A 17,424-nucleotide genomic window follows, 5' to 3' on the forward strand; every position below is an offset into this window, starting at 1 on the left:
GCCACGACGGGAACTCCGACCCAGGCAGTTTGACTTCAGACTTCAGCCATGCTACATTATACTACAATTCTCTGCAGAAATTGTGTAAGTCTAATTATATAAGCAAAAGCTGTCAATCATGAAGAACTTAGGAACGATGAAGACCGGATATGTACTAGAACTAACCTGCCCTTGTTTGCATTATTTCCTTGGCCTCTCTGTGATCCAAATGAACAGTAATTTTCCACTGCTTCCAGAATGTGAGTGAGAACTAAGTTGAACTGGTTACAGCTAGACTTGGGTGGACCAGTTTCTGTTTTGTTTGAACACTGATTCACCCTATCCACCTGACCAACACATACGATGAGTCCCAAAGGAAACAATAAATGATAGAGAAAAAAGGAAGCCTGCACTAAGGCAGAAAAACTTTGCTAAAAGAGGTGAATCAGCAGTTCTACCTTAAAAGTCAGGTGTACCTGGGGCCACTGCTGGTGGCAGTGATTCTGTAAAGTCTGGAGATGATTGAATCTTTGCTTGAGGACATCGTTGGCATTAGGTGCACAGAGAACACATTACCCAAACCACAAACCAGGTGTGGCTAGACTCATTGAGAGAAGAAATGTTGAGTTTGGTTCATTTTGGTAAAGTTGAGAATCCTCTACTTAGACTAGATGGGCAAACAGGTGTAGTGCCCCAAATGTCCACAGTGTGGCAGCATAGAAGGAAAAATGTTAAAAGAGGATTGTCCTGAGGAATCCAGGGCTTGACAACTACCTTTCCAGAAAGAAGGGGAACTCCCTCAATGCTAGAAAGGTGAAATTATGCTCATGCTAGATTGCTGAAATTAGGGTTATAGCCATCCACCAGTACGAAATTTAATCTTAGACATTTATCATTTTTGGCATCCATGAACTTCAAAGTGCATAAAACTTCTTTAGGATTTAGTTTCCAGGTGTTGGATTTTTTTTTTCCTTTTTATGGCCACACCTGTGGCTTATGGAAGTTCCCAGACCAGGAGTCAAATCAGAGCTACAGCTGCAGGCCTACACCACAGCCACAGCAACACCAGATCCAAGCCGCATCTGTGACCTGTGCCACTGCTTGTGGCTATGCCATATCCTTAACCCACTGAGCAAAGCCAGGGGTCAAACTCCTATCCTTGTGGAGACTAGGTCAAGTCCTTAACCCGCTGAGCCACAAGGGGAACTCCGCCTATTGAATATTGATAGAATTTGTGTCATTTAGAAAATTGAAAATGTCTTCATTGGCCTAAGGTTTGTGTTATTTACCCTCTTCTGTTAGTGGGAACTCTTGAGTGGAAAGGAGAAAAATCACCGGAGTATGTTTAGAGTAATTCCACCAAGTTTTATTCCCTGGACAATTCATAACTGATGGAACCAGGACACTACCATTTAGTTGTACTGAGTGGAGTGTCAAGAAATCAGATAATGGAGTTCCTGTCATGGCTCAGCAGAAACGAATAACTAGTATCCATGAAGACACAGGTTTGATCCCTGGCCTCGCTCTTTGGGTTGAGGATCCGGCATTGCCGTGGCTCTGGCATATAGGCCAGCAGCTCCAGCTCCAATTCGACCCTTAGCCTGGGAACCTCCATATGCTGAGGGTACAGCCCTAAAGAGCCCCCCAAAAAAAGAAAAAGAAAAAAAATATAAGGTGTGTTTCTCCACCTTTTCTTCTCTCTCCTAAGACCAATGAGGAAACTATAGACAAGCCAGTGATAGGGAGTCTGGCCTTTGGAATTTCTTAGCCAAAGCAGCAGGTCAGGTGGTACAGGTTTTACTCTGGGCTTGTCTCTTCAGTATAAGCATACATTTAAAGTTTTGAGGTCATCTGAGAGGAATAAGGGGTGGGCCTCTTCAGCTTTGGAGTCATTAGCCTTCCTTATAATCCCATATGCTTTGTGTGGGAGAGGAATCACCCCAGAACTCTAAGGAAAAAAAGTTGTCTTGAGCTGCTTTTTCATAAAATTTCAATCTTTACAAGCTTGAAAGGAAGTCTAAGTGGTGAACTAAACTAGAATTTGGATTTTCTTAAAACCCTTAAAGCCAAACTGCTTGAGGATATTAAATACTGGTTTCCACGTAAGGAAAAGGTTTTTTTTCTCCTTGGAAGGAAGATGAAGAGAAGGACTCTTAAATTTCTCTGAAACCTAAGTATTATTTTTTTTCTCTTCTGGTTGGTATTATTTTTTTCCTCCGTCTGGTTGGTATTATTTTTTTCCTCCGTCTGGTTGGTGTAGCTCCTGGAGAAAAACCACGTTAGCATGAGGACTCGTGCTCCAGGCCTTGAACACTCTCCTCAGCTGAGCTTTCAAGGCTCCTTGTCAATGTTTTAAAATTCTTGTCACTCTTGTAAATTGTCCTTTTTTTCCCCTTGTCATTTCCCCATTAACTCTCCTGACTTTCACCCTTCTCTTAGCCTCTCTACCTCTTTCCTGCCTTCTCACTCTTTGTCCGTGGCACTGTCTCCACATGTTTTCCTTATCTTTTTCTTTCTAGTTTCAGATTATGGGATGTGTTTCCTTCCATTCACTCATCAATCCTCCTACAACAGTCTGTATAGCTGGGCCCTTGCCAGTTTCTTTGGAAACTAGATCTGTTAGCCCCCCCTTCTCTGTTTCTACCATAAATATTCCTATGTGGCTCCAAAAGGTGAACAGTGTAAAGCATACTTACTACAATTATATTCTATTAAATATGTCATGACATAGTATATAAAACTTAAATCCTGCCATAACTTTCTGGAGTTCCCTGGTGGCCCAGTGGGTTAAGGATCTGGTGTTGTCCCTGCTGTGGCGTGGGTTCAATCCCTGGCCCAGGAACTTGCGCATGCTGTGGGTATAGCCAAAAAAATAAATCCTAGCATAGCTTTCTATATAACTTCCTCTGGCATGGTATTATTGTTAGCTGCTACCTTCTAAAGTCTTAATAATATGTGCCAGGATACACTTTTTTTTTTTTTGCTTTTTAGGGTCACACCCACGGCATATGGAGGTTCCCAGGCTAGGGACCCAATCAGAGATACAGCTGATGGCCTGCACCACAGCCACAGCAATGCAGGATCCAAGTTGCATCTGTGACCTATACCACAGCTCACAGCAATGCCAGATCCTTAACCCGCTGAGTGAGGCCAAGGATCAAACCCACACTCATGGTTCCTCATCGGATTCGTTTCCGCTATGCCACAACGGGAACTCCCAGATACACTTCTGTATGCTTTTTACGTCTAGAAGAACAACCTTTAAGGAATGAGGAATTGGATGCTTTTCTTTGCTTTAATAATATTTTAACGTATAATTTTTGTTGGGGGGTTTCTTCTTTCCTCTTTTCTTTAGACCAATCCTTTATACCTGGCTAAGCTGATTTTCCAGATGCCGCAGAACAAGTCAACTAAGTTTATGGATACTGTTATTTTCACATTATACAACTATGCTTCCAATCAGCGAGAAGAGTATCTACTCCTCAAGCTTTTTAAAACTGCTCTGGAAGAAGAAATAAAGTATGTATATAAGCGTATATGTAAAAATATCAATACCTTTTGTTAATGGTAGCTATCTTGGATTTACGAAAATAATTTAAACATTATTCTTTTAAGTTATTTATACATATTCAAATATCCCTAATTTTTGGAGACATTTCTACATCATCATAATTGTATTCAAGAACAGCCTTCTCTCGGAGTTCCCGTCGTGGCTCAGTGGTTAACGAATCCGACCAGGAACCGTGGGATTGCGGGTTCGATCCCTGGCCTTGCTCAGTGGGTTAAGGATCCAGCATTGCCGTGAGCTGTGGTGTAGGTTGCAGACTCAGCTTGGATCTGGCATTGCTGTGGCTGTGGTGTAGGCCGGCGGCTATAGCTCCGATTTGACCCCTAGCCTGGGAACCTCCAGATGCTGCAGAAGTGGCCCAAGAAATGGCCAAAAGATAAAAGAACAACCTTCCCCATCAGTTTTACCTTTTCCGGTGCGAAATTCACTTTTTTTTTTTTTTTTTTTTTTTTTGTCTTTTTAGAGCCGCACTCAAGGCATATGGAGGTTCCCAGGCTAGGGGTGGAATCAGAGCTGCAGCTGCTGGCCTGCACCACAGCCACAGCAACGCCAGATCTGAGCCTCGTCTTTGACCTACACCGCAGCTCACAGCAACACCGGATCCTTAACCCACTGAGCAAGGCCAGTGATCGAACCTGTGTCCTCATGGATAATAGTCAGGTTCATTACCAAAGAGCCACAATGGGAACTCCTAAATTCTTCACTTTTGATTTTGCAAATATACAAAGCTTTTCGAATGTCAATGAGAAAATTTATCTTAAATTAAAACTTCATGAATTATAAAGCCATAAACAGATGAGGATAATGATCTCTGCTTCTTATTGTAACTTAAGCTACTTTTTTGCTAATTTATTTTCTGACTCAGTTAATGTAAAAAAAAAAAAAAGTATAGGTACCTATAATTAATGAGGGGGGAAAAAAAAAACATGAGGAATGCCCTTAGCCAACTAGATGGATCTTAATCGCCTTCCTGAATTCTGGATCCTATAAGTGATGCTAATCCTTTGGGTCCCTGAAGCTGTTACCACATACATCTGCCTTCAGGGTGTCCTCAAGGCAGCACAGGAGATAGGATTTATGAGAAATCCATGCTGCACCGTATAACTAGGTAGGTTACTCAATGAATGATATGCTTAGGGTAACAGATCAAAGGGACAGAAAGAAAAATCCCAATTAGGTCAATAGGTAAAGGTTTTATGCAAGAGGGAGAAAGTGACCCCAAACCTTGAGGAATATCTACAGTTTTTATAAGAAGCAATGGAAAAGGGAAATAAGGCACAATGGTGATTTGAAACAGCGTGGGTCAAGGGGCAAGAAAGCAGATGAGTCTAGGCAAGAGTTGAGTTAATTAGTGACCACCAGGAAATGAAGCTGGAAAAACCAGTTGGGCCAGATCGTGAAGGATGCTGAATACTGGCCTGAGTGCTGAGACCCCTTACTTTCTGGGAAGCTGTGTACGGTGTTTGAGAGGGGGGCACAGGGACATGACCACTTTCAGTTTTTAGAAGATTGATCTACTGGCTGTGTATGCTCAGGATAAATTGGAGCTACACAGTTCAAGTAAACAGGGGAGTGCAAAGAAAAAGGTACAGCTTAGATTTTCCACACCCTGAGTTTGAGTTTTACATGCAGAACATATGGGTGAAACTATCCAGCAAAAAAAAAAAAAAAAGGAAATTCAAGACTAACTCCAGGAAGGAGATAGGCAGCATGATGCTTGTACAGTGTCACATTATTATCATTATTATTATTATTTTAATCTTTTTAGGGCTGCACCCACAGCATACAAAGTTCCCAGGCTAGGGGTCGAATTAGAGCCGTAGCCACCAGCCACAGCCACAGCCATGCCAGATCCAAGCCTCATCTGTGACCCACACCATAGCTCACAGCAATGCCAGATCCATAACCCTCTGAGCGAGGCCAGGGATCAAACCTGCATCCTCATGGATACGAGTCAGGATCATTAACCTCTGAGCCACAATGAGAACCCCCGATAGTTGCCTTTTAAATTGCACACTCTTTTACCATGAAGCCCCTGGCTGCCAAAGCGAATATACTCTGCTTAAAAACCTCTATCCACAGAGACAAACCATTTTGTCCGGTTTGGGCTTTTTTCAGATCAAAGGTGGACCAGGTCCAGGATATAGTTACCGGGAACCCCACAGTCATCAAGATGGTCGTCAGCTTCAACAGAGGTGCCCGTGGGCAGAACACGCTGCGCCAGCTCCTGGCTCCGGTGGTGAAAGAGATCATTGATGACAAGTCCCTGATGATCAACACGAGCCCCGTCGAGGTCTACAAGGCCTGGGTCAACCAGCTTGAAACGCAGACTGGAGAAGCCAGGTAGTGAAGCCAGGACGCTGCTGCTGCTCAAGCGTGTATCATGATCATTTCAACATGTGTATTTCTACATACCCTTCCAGTCAGTTAAAGAACAAAATGTACAGTATAAATCAATTTTCAATCCAAGAGGTCAGGACCTCCCTTGGATTGTGCAGGCCACATTCTGGGACTCCTGCTCCTCTTGAGAATACATGGTATTTTCAAATTCTCCTACCCATTGATTCTTTTTTTTTAAATTACTTAATGAATTTTATTACATTTATAGGTGGACAACAATCATCACAACCAAATTTTACAGCATTTCCATCCCAAACCCTCAGTGTATTCCCCCACCCCTGAACCTGTCTCATTTGGAAACCATAAGTTTTTCAAAGTCTGTGAGTCAGTATCTGTTCTGCAAAGAAGCTCACTGTGTCCTTTTTAAATTTATTTTTATTTTCTTCTCTAGGCCTGCACTTGTGGCATATAGAGGTTCTCAGGCTAGGGGTCTAATTGGAGCTGTAGCCTCCAGCCTATACCACAGCCACAGCAACGAGGGATCCGAGCCGTGTCTGTGACCTATACCACAGCTCATGGCAATGCCAGACCCTTTACCCACTAAGCAAGGCCAGGGATCGAACCCACAACCTCATGGTTCTTAGTAGGATTTGTTAACTACTGAGCCATGATGGGAACTCCAATTGTGTCCTTTTTTTAGATTCCACATGTAAGTGATAGCATTTGATGTTGGTGTCTCATGGTCTGACTGACTTCACTTAGCATAATAATTTCTTTCTAAGTCCATCCATTTTGCTGGAAATGCCGTTATTTCTTTCCTTTTAACAGCTGAGTAATATTCCATTGTGTGTATGTACCACATCTTCTTTATCCACTCCTCTGTCGATGGACATTTATGTTGTTTCCATGTCTTGGCTATTGCCTATAGTGCTGCAGTGAACATTGGAGTACATGTCTCTTTTCATGTCATGGTTTTCTCTGGATAGATGCCCAGGAGTGGGAAGCACCAATTGATTCTTAAAGCCACAACTTCTATAGTTCTCTCCCTTGGCTTTTTTTGTGTATGTGTTTCTAAACCTGGGCATAGAAATGGCACACAAGCTTTCTCTTCACCTGACAATACCTACTTTTTTTTTTCTTTTTTCTTTTTTTTTTTTTGGTCTTTTTGCCTTTTTCTAGGGCCGCACCCGTGGCATATGGAGGTTCCCCAGCTAGGAGTCTAATCGGAGCTGTAGCCGCCAGCCTACACCACGGCCACAGCCTCGTCTGCAACCTACACCACAGCTCACAGCAACGCCAGATCCTTAACCCACTGAGCAAGGGCAGGGATCGAACCCGCAACCTCATGGTTCCTAGTCGGATTTGTTAACCACTGCGCCGCGACGGGAACTCCATGATAATACGTACTTTTTATAGTCACCAAGTAACGTGGGTGTGTGAGCATAAGCACGTCAATGGGATTGGCTTACTCTGGGTACATCTAAGTAACCTCAGCTTTTTATTTCCTGCAAAAGGATGCCTTGTGAAATAATTGAGATATGCACAGAGAATTACATGGGTGGTTATTGCAGCACTGCTTGCAATAGAAAAAGATGGGGGAAGTCAAAATATTTAGTTTTGGGGAATCTGTTAAATAAATGTTTGTATAGTACAAAATGGAAGAGTAAATAACTGTTTGGAACAGTGGCATAGAAATAAGTTTGTTGGCCTGAGAAAAATGTTCATGTTTGGTACAGTAACTCATTTTGTTTTCTTTCTTTCTTTTTTTTTTTTCTTTTTAGGGCCGCACCTGCAGCATGTGGAAGTTCCAAGGCTAGGAGGCTAGGGGTCTAATTGGAACAGCAGCTGTCAGTCTACACCATAGCCACAGCAACACTGGACCCTCTAATCCACTGAACGAGGCCAGGAATTGAACCCATGTCCTCATGGGTTCATTTCTGCTGCGCCACAGTGGGACCTGCCATTAACTCATTGTCTATTGAAAAAGAATTAGGCATGTATATACAAACACATATAGGATCTGTATAGACGTGTATATACGTGAACTTTCTGATATCCAGGAATGTCTGAGGCCTATACAGACAGGTGTAGAGAAGGACCTAGAAAGTTAAGCAGTAAATATGAAAAGTGATTGTCTTTGGGTCAGTATTGTTTTCTTGTTTGCTTTTATGCAATTTTTTTCTATAAAGAACATGTTTCTTTTTATTTTTTTATGACCATACCTGTGGCACATGTAAGTTCTAGGAATTGAATCCGAGCCGCAGCTGCCACCTGCACTGCAGCTGTGGCAATGCTTGATCCTTTAACCCACTGTGCTGGGCTGAGGATGGAGCCCGTACCTCCGTAGCAACCCAAGCTGCTGCAGTTAGATTCTCATCCCACTGTGCCACAGCAGGAACTCCAGAACATACTGCCTTTTTTTTTTTTTTTTTTTTTTTTGCTTTTTATGGCCACACCCATGGCATATGGAAGTTCCCAGGCTAGGGGTCGAATCGAAGCTGCAGCTGCCAGCCTACACTACAGCCACAGCAATGCTAGATCTGAGCTGTGTCTTCAAACTACACCACAGATCATGGCAACCCTAGATCCTTAATCCACTGAGCGAGGCCAGGGATCAAACCTGCGTCCTCATGGATCCTAGTCAGGTTTGCTAACTGCTGAGCCATGAAGGGAATTCCATACTGCTTTTTATAATAAGAGAGAGAGAAAGTTAGCTGGGTCCACATTACCTGGGTCTGCCTGTTACTTTGCTGGAAAAGCCCACATGGAGAGCCTAGAGTCACCCCGCTGCACTGGTGGCAGAGGGTTCCATGAAGACATGTGGAGTTCCCCTCCCCACCCCCCAACAATGTTTTATCCCTGGGGTCATTGGGCAAACTCCGGTTCACATGGCAGAAAACTTGACCGTAGAACCAGCTTGGTAAGGATACAAATGTGTGGAACTAATTCTCCCAGTGATCAGAAGCCCTTGTTGTGTTTTCAGCAACCTGCCTTATGATGTGACCACAGAACAAGCTCTGACCTACCCCGAGGTGAAAAACAAACTGGAGGCTTCCATTGAGAACCTGAGAAGGGTCACCGACAAAGTCCTAAATTCCATCATTTCCTCGCTTGATCTACTGCCGTAAGTTGTAGATGCAGTGACTTTAACACTCTTGGCTGAGCGCTCCTGCAATACTCTGTGAGATAAACCCCAGTCGTGAAGACAGGAGGTAGCCCTCATGTTGTGTTTACTGGTTGAAAAGTTTGCCAACATTTGCATTTTCGCATCATAACTGTTCTCCGAAGAGGAGACGATACAAAACCGTACTCAGTTGCCGTCTTCCTTGGCAGTCCTGTGATTCTGTTACCATCTCATTTTCTGTTAAATTTTTAGGAAAACTGCTGGGCTTTAGTGGACTGGAACAACTGCTGTGTGTTTCTTCCTCACTTAGCCTTTTTCCATTATTTTCTTTTGTCATCTGTTTTCCATGTAGTTATGGATTGAGGTATATAGCCAAAGTACTGAAGAATTCGATCCATGAGAAATTTCCTGATGCAACAGAGGATGAGCTCTTAAAGGTAGATTTTCAAGGGTCCTCTCTCTGTAGCTTCTCTTGGGGGTATGAGCCAAAATGACCAACACACCATTTTGTCAAAATTTTCCCCTTATATGACTATTTATAATAAATAGCAACTCTTCTATGTCTAATGGAGATCAAGATTACTGCAGAGTTCCTGTTGTGGTTTAGTGGGTTACGAAACCAACTAGTATCCATGAGGATGTGGGTTCGATCCCTGGCCCAGCTCAGTGGGTTAAGGATTTGGTATTGCCATGAGCCACAACATAGGTTGCATATGCAGCTCCGATTCGACCCCTTGCCTGAGAACTTCCATATGCTGCATGTGCGGCCCTAAAAAAAACAAATTACTGCTTATTCTGTGGTTCATTTGGAACTCTTACACATTATTGAGATTCTTTATATTAGAGAATTTGGGGGCAAAAGCCTATTTTCACCAAAAAGAATTTTGTCAGCTCTGTTAGTAACGTGTGATGACGTTCACAACCTTAACTCTGTTATAATTCAGATCAAAAAACGATTCACTTCCTTGGGAAATGTCAATTGATATTAACTTTAAAAAAACCCCTCCAAACTGTTGGAGTTCCCATCATGGCTCAGCGGTTAACGAACCTGACTGGCATCTATGAGGACTCAGGTTCGATCCCTGGCCTTGCTCAGTAGGTTAAGGATCCGGCATTGCCGTGAGCTGTGGTGTAGGTCACAGACACGGCTCAGATACTTCATTGCTGTGGCTGTGGTGTAGGCTGGTGGCTACAGCTCCGCCTTGACCCCTGGCCTTGGGAACCTCCATGTGCCGTGGGTGCAGCCCTAACAAGACAAAGAAAATAAAAATTGAAAAATTAAAAACCCTCTAAACTCAAGATTTTTCTCTCTCAAAATTAATCTTTTCTTCTGCATTACTCCAGATTGTTGGGAACCTCCTGTACTATCGGTACATGAACCCAGCCATCGTAGCTCCAGATGGCTTTGATATCATCGACATGACAGCGGGAGGGCAGATAAATTCCGACCAGAGGAGAAACTTGGGATCAGTGGCCAAAGTTCTTCAGCATGCAGCCTCCAACAAGCTCTTTGAAGGAGAAAATGAGCATCTCGCATCTATGAACAATTATTTGTCAGAGACATATCAGGAGTTCAGGTGAGAGCGGTCATTGCCTTTGCGGAAAGAATAATGTGTGTTTTGTGCCCAGAGCAGGAATTGGGGGGGGGGAACCTGGGGGGACAGTGGGCTGCATGCATTTCTTCTTCTGTGGAGGGAGGAGCAAGCAGGCCAGGTTACTTCTGTCTCCTGTTCCCCATCCCACACATGGCCCCAGTTTCCCCGCTACATTGAGTCCTCCCTATAGGGATGATTCTGTTGTTGACGAAATGAAATATGTATTGGAGTTCCCCAGTGGCTCAGAGGGTTGAGGACCCGGTGTTGTCACTGCTGTGGCTTGGGTTGCTCCCTGTCCCCGGAACCTCTGTATAGTGGGCATGGCCAAAAAAAAAAAAAAAAAGGAAAAGAAGAAAAAAATGAAATATTTATTCTTCGTACACTATAGGCTTGTACTACTTAGAATTAACAAAATCAGAACAACAGTTCCCATTGTGGCTCAGGGGAAACGAAGCCGACTAGGAACCATGAGGTTGAGGGTTCGATCCCTGCCCTCACTCAGTGGGTTAAGGATCTGGCGTTGCTGTGAGCTGTGGTGTAGGTCGCAGACGGGGCTCAGATACTGTGGTGCTGTGGCTGTGGTGTAGGCTGGCAGCATCAGCTTCGATTAGATCCCCAGCCTGGGAACTACCATTTGCTGCAGGTGCGGCCCTAAAAGACAGAAGACAAAAAAAAAAAAAAAAAAAATCAAAATAGCTGACTTGTGCTTTTTTTGAACTTACAGAGAGGGTTTTGTTTTGTCCATTTAGGAAAAACTTGCCTTATCTGCATCAAACAATAGCAGGAAACTGAGGCTTTGATTGTGGAAGGTTGGGAAAATCCCGCTTCTGTGCTTGTTGAGGATGGTGTGTGAATATGTTCCGTGCTAATCTGGAGCATCTCTTAAATGCCCATGTCAGACTTAAGTCTGTTGACGCTGCAAGCTTTCCACGCTGTCTCACTAATCATTGCATGGGGACCTGAGAGCGGGGAGTGTAGCAGGAAGACATGATCCTGTGAGACTCTTGGAGGGACCGCTTTCACCTTGTTCCTGGTCCTTTTTCTGCCCTTCAGTCAGGAAGTCATCCAAGTATGACATCAGGGTAGCTCCTTTCATGCCCCGCTTGGAAAATGATCAATTTCCCCTTTTCTCCGTTTTCCTCTGCACCAGTGATTTATCTCCTGACCAAGGTAGCTCATGATCATTCATCTCTGTTTGGAGTTTGGAGCCTTTTGTGAGAAATTTCTCCCAAATCCTCTTACTGTGGGAAGTCTTGATTTTCTCAAGCTGCTCATTTGAGGTCTTCTCACTGACTAAAAAAAGTCACATCCATTTCTTGAAAGTCCTGATGTGCTATTAGAACCTCTTTTTACTTCCTTCTCCCTCAGATGATTCCTACCAAACACCGATGTTTTCAATTCTTCTTCCTTTAAAAAGAAACAAAACCAAAAGCCTCCCTTCCTCTCTTAAATTCCTCTTTTTTTTTTCTCTTCCACTCATATTTATCCTTTACATTCCTCAGCAACTCATGAAAAATTGTAGCCCAAAAAGTGCAGTAAGACCCGTCTGTCACATGGGCACATGGCTGCCTGCCATTTACTCTCCGCCCACCTTGGGGTGGGAAGGCAGAGGTCTTGGGCATAAGCCTTGGGTGCCCTTAGGAGATATGCTGAGGACAATTACAGGCATATGAAACGTTTACAGACTTAGAGAGTGAAATATCTGTTCTATCTGTGCAAGGGATCCCTCCCAAACCATGACTGTAAAGCACCTGGCTTTTCTTCATCTCTCTGGTGAAATTTACTGTAGCTTAAAATAGCAGACTTTTAAGAGTCTGAGCACTGGAGGAAGGTGGCATTGTATGTATTTGTGCGTTTGGTCTTAACAGCCTTTCCAGCCAGCAAGTGTTGTCTGGATCAACTATAGAGTAGGCTTAAGTGGGAATGTTTGTCATATTGGTAACAGAAACACTGAAGGGGTATGGAAGGCCCAGGAATTGGTGCCAGTTAAAGTTGCAGATTTGATTAATTGCGTTTAGGATTGTTTTCTTTGAAAAAGACTTGATTCTTAGATGTCAGCCTTGACGTTTTTGTTTAAATTTCAGGGACCTCTTTTTTCTTTTTTGGGCTGTATCCACAGCACATGGAGCTTCCCAGGATAGGAGTCAAATCAGAGCTATAGCCATCAGCCTACACCACAGCCACACCAATGCAGGATCTAAGCCGCATCTGCAGCCTACACCACAGCCCAGGGCAACGCCAGATCCTTAACCCACAGAACAAGGCCAGGGATGGAACCTGTCTCCTCATGGATGCTAGTCAGATCCATTTCCACTGAGCCACGATGGGAGCTCCTCAGGGACCATTTTTATTTATTTATTTATTTATTTTGGTCTTTTGTCTTTTTAGGGCTGCACTCGTGGCGTATGGAGGTTCCCAGGCTAGGGGTCACAGACGATCCAAGCCGTGTCTGCGACCTACACCACAGCTCATGGCAACGCCAGAACCTTAACTCATTGAGCGAGGCCAGGGATCGAACCCACAATCTCATGGTTACTAGTCGGGTTCATTAACCACTGAGCCACGATGGGAACTCCTCAAGTCACATTTTTTTTAACGACCTGCCCATAATTTTATCCCATTGAGTCAGTCATGGGATCTGAGGCCCTTCCTGCTCTGTCTGTTCCTGGCTGAGGAGCTGCGTCCAACATCCGGAAACAGGGACTTGGCTTCCGCAGTCAGGAACCAGCCTGGAGGATGCTGGAATAAGTCCCCCAAGATGTGGGGTAGAAAACAAAGCACTAGCCATCCTTAAAGATTTATTCACTCTCTCTCTCTCTTTTTTTTTTTTGGTTTTTTTTGTGGGGGGGTCGTTATTTGTTTGTTTGTCGAGGAATAAAGTGTTTATTAAGCGAGGAAGGAGAGAAGAACGGTTTGGGGAAAGCACTGGCAGCCTTAGGTGTGGGGGACACAGAGAGAGAGAGACAGAGCTTCCTCACTATTGTAATACAGCTGTTTAACTTATCAGTTTGACTCCGTCTTAAGACTTGATTTTTCCCCCTTTAGGAAATATTTCAAAGAAGCATGCAATGTCCCTGAACCCGAAGAAAAGTTTAATATGGATAAATACACCGATGTGGTGACCGTCAGCAAACCAGTCATTTACATTTCAATTGAAGAGATCATTAGTACACATTCGGTAAGTGCGGTTGGCCAGGGTCTCAGCAGGGCCCGGGGCTCAGATGGCTGCCCTGGAAAATGTGTAGCTTCTGCAGGGGTTGCTGCAAGCATGTGCTCTTTTCATATTCTTTTTTTTTTTTTTTTGTCTTTTTGCCTTTTCCAGGGCCGCTCCTGCGGCATATGGAGGTTCCCAAGCTAGGGGTCGAATCAGCGGAGCTGTAGCCGCCGCCCTACGCCAGAGCCACAGCAACGCGGGATCCGAGCCACATCTGTGACCTACACCACAGCTCATGGCAACGCCAGATCCTCAACCCACTGAGCAAGGCCAGGGATCGAACCTGCAACCTCAAGGTTCCTAGTTGGATTCGTTAACCACTAAGCCATGACGGGAACTCCCTCTTTTCATATTCTTAATCCTAAAAAAAAAAACCTTTTGTTATTTATTCCCTGACCCTTATAAATTAATAACTCCTTCTTTTCCCAAATAAGAAGTTCACCTTTTTTTAATATAAGAAAAACAATTTTTTAATTTTTTATTATAGGTGATTTACAGTGTTCTGTCAATTTCTGCTGTATAGCAAAGTGACCCAGTTTCATTTATGTACATACATATATATACACACATATATATATACATTCTTTTTCTCATATTATCCTCCATCATGTTCCATCACAAGCGATTGGATATAGTTCCCTGTGCTATGCAGCAGGACCTCATTGCTTATCTACTCCAAATGCAATAGTTTGCATCTACCAAGAAATATGCTTTTTACCTGGTAGGTTTATTCCCTGACTCTTAAGCGTTGGTAAAACTCTTTCTCTCAGACAAGCCAAGTTTCCTTCTTCTGTGTTCCCTTTACAGTCGGATGGTGAGTGTGTGTTCACTGCCCAGCAAGAGCAGCCTGGGGTTTTCCTCACCCACCAAGGCCACACCGCCTGCACCCCCACAGTCTGTTTCTCCCCCTTTCAGGAATTCTCTTTGCATTTCCAGTAAGTTTCTGGGAAAATGCAAGTAATTCCTCTGTTCTAGTGTTTGGACATAGCGAGGGAATAAACAGGCTGCTCCAGGTGAGTGAAAAGAAGACACCTCACCCAACAATAGCTGCCTGCTAAGCCTCCCCTTCTGTTGTTCTGGAAAGCCCCATTTCTTAGCAGCAGGTGATTTCAGTCTGTGCTACATCGTCATCTCTCGCCCTGGTCCAGGTGCAAACATCAGCACCATCGACCATTAGCCTGTATTGGGTGCATTTTGGGGGTATGGCAGTTTTCTTGGCATTGAGAGATTCTTTGTTAAAGACAAGTTGGAGCTTATTTCCTCGAGCATCTAGATTCTTAAAATGTAACCTTTTCAAGAATAGTTGTAGACCAGGCTACCCCAAGCCAAGTCCTGAGGACTTGTTAGAAATCTACTCCAGAGCTCTGAAATCAGAACCTGCATTCTAACAAGATCCCAGGCGACTCAGATACGCAAGGTCTAGAAGCCCTGGATAAGGATACACCCACCTTCCGATTATCCACACAAATGGGGGCAAACATAACAAATGCACATCTTTGAAAGGCTCTGTCCTTGCCCCCAGTCTTCATTATTAAGCTTGGTTAAGTAACTAAAGCTTGAATATGAGTTTAGCAGAAAGATTGGCTCTACTTTTGATTTCCCTCCTTCAGAGTTGGGGCAGGGAGCCTCCTTGACATTTGCAACAAGCAAATTGCCATCAGTATTTTCAGTGACCCTAAACATAGGCAGCTGAGGGGGGAGTGAGTGGGTTGATTAAATAAAGAGGCTGTACTTGTTTTCTGTCTATATAAACAGACCAAATCACCAAGCAGATATGTCCAATAATGTTACAAATATATGTTTCTGATGAACAAGTCGACTTACTCAGATTTGAGCAATGACCCATTTATCTATTTTTTTATGGTAAATTATCCATCTCAAGAAAATGTCCACATGTTGACCACACATGTGCTGAGAGGAATAACTCATGCAGGAAAAGTGAGAGATTCTTTCCCAAGGAAAGCAGACAGACAGCGTTACTATATTAATTTGGACCCTTATTCTTTCCAAAGAAATAATCTGTTTCTTTTGTTAACAAGAATTGAAAACAGATTCCAATCCTGGGAAAAATGAGCCAGTTTGGAATTCCTTTATGTGTTATGTTGGAAGCAGATGTAATAACGTGGGAGAAGTGGAATTACAGGAAAAGACTGTCCTGTTTACTGTCTGTCTCAAGCGAGGAGCTGTCCACAGGCAGACATGGCACGGCAGGAGCATGACTTACCAAGCGTGTGGCCACATGAGCTCTTTAAGGAGACATTTTCAGGAAATTTTCATGTTCTGTAATTATCAGAATAAAGAGTAGAAGCTGGCTGCCTATATAAGCCATTCCAGGGATAGCAGCCAAATAGCATCTCTATTAGGTATATAATGTCTTTCTTTAAATCAACTTCCCTTTAAAAACAAAAGAGTTCCTGTTGTGGTGCAGTGGAAACAAATCCAACTCGTAACTGTGAGGTTGCAGGTTCGATCCCTGGCCTTGCTCAGTGGGTTAAGGACCCGGTGTTGCCCAGAGCTGTGATGTAGGTCACAGACGTGACTCAGATCCCACATCGCTGTGGCTGTGATGTAGGCTGGCAGCGTAGCTCTGATTCGACTCCTAGCCTGGGAACCTCCATATGCCACAGGTACAGCACGCCTTAAAAAGCAAAAACAAAAACCGAAACAAAAAAACCACACACATACGCACATATATATAATATACAATCTTTGCTTTAAAACAAAATACCTCTAACCATGGTGGGAAAAACTAGCATGCCTTGCAATAGACAGAGACTTTAAGAGTGAAGAAATATAATAGGAGTTCCCATCGTGGTGCAGTGGTTAACGAGTCCGACTAGGAACCATGAGGTTGCGGATTCGGTCCCTGCCCTTGCTCAGTGGGTTAAGGGTCCGGCGTTGCCGTGAGCTGTGGTTTAGGTCGCAGACGCGGCTCGGATCCCGCATTGCTGTGGCTCTGGTGTAGGCCGGTGGCTACAGCTCTGATTCGACCCCTAGCCTGGGAACCTCCATATGCCGCGGGAGCGGCCCAAGAAATAGCAAAAAGACAAAAAAAAAAAAAAGAAACCTAAATGTAAGAGCTAAAACTGTAAAAAAAATCTTAGAAGAAAACATAGGAGTAAATATTTGCGTCCTTAGATTAAGCAATAGTTTCTTAGATATGGTGCCAAATGTGCAAGCAGCAAAAGAAACAGATAAATTGGACCTCATCAGAATTAAATACTTTTGTGATAAATATTGCCATCAAGAAATCGAAGGAGTTGGAGTTCCCATCATGGCTCAGTGGTTAACGAATCTAACTAGGAACAATGAGGTTTCAGGTTTGATCCCTGGCCTTGCGCAGTGGGTTGAGGATCCAGCATTGCCATGAGCTGTGGTGTAGGTCGCAGACCCGGCTCAGATCCCGCTTTCCTGTGGCTCTGGCATAGGCCAGAAGCTACAGCTCTGATTCGACCCCTAGCCTGGGAACCTCCATATGCCTCGGGAGTGGCCCAAAAAAATGGCAAAAAGACCAAAAAAAAAAAAGAAAAGAAAGAAAGAAATTGAAGGAGTTCCTGATGTGGCTCAGCAGAAATGAACCCAGCTATATCCACGAGGATGCAGG

At 43.8% G+C, this 17,424-nt stretch overlaps 1 protein-coding gene across 1 annotated transcript in view; it reads left to right on the forward strand.

Moving 5' to 3' along the window:
- The window catches only part of IQGAP2 (IQ motif containing GTPase activating protein 2), a 339,223-nt gene that overhangs the window by 289,343 nt on the left and 32,456 nt on the right, over nt 1-17,424 (forward strand). The window contains 6 exon segments of the mRNA XM_021084462.1: nt 3,335-3,498; nt 5,666-5,890; nt 8,871-9,011; nt 9,364-9,448; nt 10,356-10,588; nt 13,652-13,784. Of these exon segments, the coding sequence (XP_020940121.1) occupies nt 3,335-3,498; nt 5,666-5,890; nt 8,871-9,011; nt 9,364-9,448; nt 10,356-10,588; nt 13,652-13,784 (981 nt within the window).

This window comes from Sus scrofa, chromosome 2 (assembly GCF_000003025.6).
Source record: "Sus scrofa isolate TJ Tabasco breed Duroc chromosome 2, Sscrofa11.1, whole genome shotgun sequence".
Classification (NCBI taxonomy): Eukaryota; Metazoa; Chordata; class Mammalia; order Artiodactyla; family Suidae; genus Sus; species Sus scrofa.